Raw genomic sequence first — 4,038 nt, 5'->3', positions numbered from 1 at the left:
GAGCTGGAAAGCGCTTGTGTCTAATAGCTGAGATTTTTGATGATACAGGTGAGAAGGAGGGTTCATCACCTTTAATTAATTGGACTAGTTTGATCAGCTCCTTCATTGGAACTGGTAACCCATACGGGGATTGACCTTCATTAGCTGCTTCTGATACTATAGGGGTTCATCATGATTAATGAACTGAGACACCTGCTCTTCCACTTCATACAGTCTGTTTGTTACTTCTGAGATGGCTGAAATGGAGACATGAGTTGGGGGTAACTGTTGTTCAAAGTTTTGCAGTGTAAGAACCAATTCAAAAACTAGGGGTCTTCTCTGTTGTTCCTCGTACCTTTGAAACATTGCTGCTAGTGTAACGGCGTACCTTTCTGGTGCTGTTTTGGTGAGTTTCTGCCATATGTTTTCCTCACTCTCTCAAGGTCATGTTCTTGGTGACAATAGCTGGGATCAAAATTAGGGTTATACAACATTTCCACCACAGCTATTTCCCTCAAATACTGGATGCCTTTTTCAATTGTATCCCACTTTTTCATCAGAGGCTTCAGATTGTCTTTGAAGGGAAGCTTTGCCCTCACAGCCACTAACATTCACTCCCAGATGGTGGCAGCACCATCCATACATCTGTTCATCTGTCCATAGTTGGGTCTCTGGAAATGCCTCCTAGTTGACGAGCTTTGTTATCTTCTTCGTGCCTCTTAACATTTTAACTGGATCTTCTGCTGCCTCCTCCTTCGCTTCTTTTTTCCATCCTAGACGTGAGGACACCCATTTCCATTTCTTGTCTTTCCACAGGGGCAACTGATATTGTTACTGATCAGAATTGACTTGGGGATTTCCCTTTTTGGCTTAAACCTCATCTCAGAAACTCTTTCCAGAACAGTGTTATATAGAGCATGGTAAGCACAAGCCAAGCCCCAAATAAGTCGTACCCCCTTAGACCTATCTAGGCTGCATCATCCCTGACTCAAATACTGGCTTTGTTTCTCAGGATCCCACAGGTGTTCAAGAGTAAATCCCATGACATTGCGGGCCCCCACGTGTTGGTGAACCTGAAGGCAAAAGGTCAGCTTTCTGTTCTAGGATAAACAGCCACACACCAATACAGTTAAATATAGCTGCACCAGTTTATTGTCCTAATAGCCATACTTTTATAGCACACAGACAAGGGAGTTCAGAAATCACTCACACTAATAGGAGGAAAGCATCAGCAACAACAACCCTAAAACCCCCCTTCAAAACGGCGAGCTGTTCATTCTTTTCCTAGAGGTGTCCTTGGTTCTCATGCTGTTTATCCTGCTCTGCAGCTGCTGCTCTGTGAAATCCTTATCTTGATCCATGGCTGCTGCTCTGTAAAATTCTTCGAGTAGCACAACAGAATGGCAGTTCTCTGAGGTCTCCAGCACACCCCCAGCCTGGCAAATACAGCTGAGGACCTTCAGGAAAGCCATGTCCTGGTAGTGTCAGTGCTTGCTGGACAACTGTGAGCACCACAATGGGTCTCATATCTGTGTGCCACCTTCTGAACACCAGTACCATGGTGTAGATGTGAGGCCAAGCCAGGCTAAATCTAATCATTCTTCTGGAAGGGGATGCTTTCTGAAGAGTCTTTACACAAATGAGAAGACCACAAACATTCACTCAGTGAGCTTGAAATCACTGTGCATATGCAGGTCTACAGTCTTGTTTCTCTCACAGAAACATTCTGGGATGGTTCCTACAACCGGACTGTAGGAAATGGAGTACGGACTCTTTATGATGGATGGCCAAGGAAGCTGAGGAAAGGCTGCTGCCATCCATGAGAGTGCACTAAGCTCTGCCTGGGGATGGCAGAGGAGCCAGCTGAGAACTGATGGAAAAGTCTCAGAGAGAAGAGTGACATAATCTGTTCCTTGCTTCCTGATCAGAAAGAACAAGAGGAGGGGGACAAGCAGGTATCTGAGTTACAGCTGGGATGGAATTGTTTTCTTCAGATTGTCTGCTGTGGTGCAGTGTTTTGGTTCTACAAGAAAAAAACAACACTCTGATGTTTATCGCTGCTGTTAAGCAGTGTTGTACAGAGCCAAGGCCATGGTCAGTGGAGGGCACATGGAGTTGGGAGGGAACAGACTGCAGACAGGTGACTGGAAGTTGCCAAAGGGACATTCTGTACCAACTGACAGCAAGCAGAATGAATACTGAAAGGATGGGAGTTCATCTCACTCTCTTCTGCTGCCCAGAGACCAGCTTGGAATCTTTCTGGTGGTGCTGCACAGCTGCTTGTGCATCAGCTGTTATATACCATCCCATATATCTGGATATATAGTGATAACTATTACACTTCTCCTTTCATCTCGCTTAGTAAATAGCATCATTTCATGAGTTGTACTTCTTTTTTCCCCCCAGTTCTCTTCCCCATCCCACTAAGATAAGGGCAGTGCACAAAGCACGGTGTGCAACTGAGAAACATGATGGGTTCAACCACCACTGTCATTTTGTTACCCGATGCGAAGCTCCAAGGGTTGAGAGAACAGCACATCTGTGCAGAGCGAGATAACACAGGGCTTTGTGGGAGCTGGAGAATTGCTGGCCATGATGCTGATTGTTTCCCTATTTGTGGAGCTCATTCAGCCTTGCACAGGCATTACACAGGCACTGCACAGCTCCTTGCTTGCTGCTTGTTTTCCTTGCTGTACTGTTTGCCAGCTCTGGGGGCTGGATTAGGATATTTATTTTGCTATGCTGTTTGACTTTGGTTTATATCGTGATAAAATTGGCAGCTGACAAAATGAAGTTTTGCACACATTCATCTCTGATGTCATCTTTGAGTTATGGAAGTTATACTGTTGATAAGATTAGTAATTACACCCTTGACTTGGACTCCTCAGGGAGTCTTGCTACAGAGGAGAGAAGGGAGGGCACTTTCCAGTAGTCTCTCAGACTCGCTCTCACTTCATTTTGTCCTGGAGATCGAGAGCTAGTTCCAATAGCTCCTGAGGATTTTGAAAGTGCCAGCAAGGAGACCAGCTCTGGCACAGCTGTTCATATTGCCGGATACTGACTGCAGCCCCAGAGTGATGCTGTAGAGACAACAGGACTGCTGTGAGACAAACAAGACCTTCAGACCTGCACAAATGAGAGGACTTCAGAGCACTGTAGCAGTGTAACGAGAGCAGGAATGAAAAGAGCAGGTTGTGCTGCTGTCCGTGGCTGTACCTCCCCCAGGTCCAGACAAAGTAGGAAGAGAGAAGAGCTAAGGAAAAGTCTATTTTGAAAGCTTTTTAGGTATCTTTTAACCTATTCAGGGAATCTGGTTCCATGTTTACATGAGCTCTTGGAGTGAGAAAATGGAAAGTAGGTAGGAAAGAAGTGAAATAAATTTTTATTTATATGTTCAATAACATATTTTTGCGGGTTGCCATATTACACACAATCAAAGAATCTAAAACACATAAAACATAAAGAACCATCTCTGGGAATCCTGTGAGGAAAACATGCATTTCATCAAAGCTGGAATAGTGCTTATTGCAACACCTTCCTGAGAGCGTGCTTGATCTCCCTGTTCCTCATGCTGTAGATAATAGGGTTTAGTGTTGGAGGAGCCACTGAGTACAGAAGTGCCACTGTCAGATCCAGGAGTGGGGAGGAAATGGACGGGGGCTTCAGGTAGGCAAAAGCACCAGTGCTGAGAAACAGGGAGACCACAGCCAGGTGAGGGAGGCACATGGAGAAGGCTTTGTGCCGTCCCTGCTCAGAGGGCATCCTCAGCACAGTCATGAAGATCTGCACATAGGAGACCATTATGAAAACAAAGCAGCCTAAGTCTAAAATGATAGTAAAAATGAGAAACACAACTTCCCTGTAGTAGGAGGCCGAGCAGGAGAGCTTGAGGATCTGTGGGATTTCACAGAAAAACTGGTTGACAACATTGCCTTGGCAGAGAGGCAGTGAAAACGTACTGGCAGTGTGCAGCAGGGAACAGAGAACACCAGCACCCCAGGCAGCTGCTGCCATGGTGGCACAAGCTCTGCTGTCCATCAAGGTCCCGTAGTGCAGGGG

At 45.8% G+C, this 4,038-nt stretch overlaps 1 protein-coding gene across 1 annotated transcript; it reads right to left on the bottom strand.

Moving 5' to 3' along the window:
- Positions 1-3,488: 3,488 nt before the first annotated feature.
- On the bottom strand, positions 3,489-4,038 carry LOC107324593 (olfactory receptor 14A16-like; the record flags this gene model as incomplete). The annotated part of the gene is made up of 1 exon (XM_015884739.2): positions 3,489-4,038. A coding segment is annotated over one exon (537 nt), but the record flags the coding sequence as incomplete, so codon positions are not given.

The sequence above is a fragment of the Coturnix japonica genome, chromosome 26 (genome assembly GCF_001577835.2).
Source record: "Coturnix japonica isolate 7356 chromosome 26, Coturnix japonica 2.1, whole genome shotgun sequence".
NCBI classification, from domain to species: domain Eukaryota; kingdom Metazoa; phylum Chordata; class Aves; order Galliformes; family Phasianidae; genus Coturnix; species Coturnix japonica.
The sequence above is the reverse complement of the archived record's forward strand: the minus strand, read 5'-3'. Positions and strand labels throughout refer to the sequence as shown.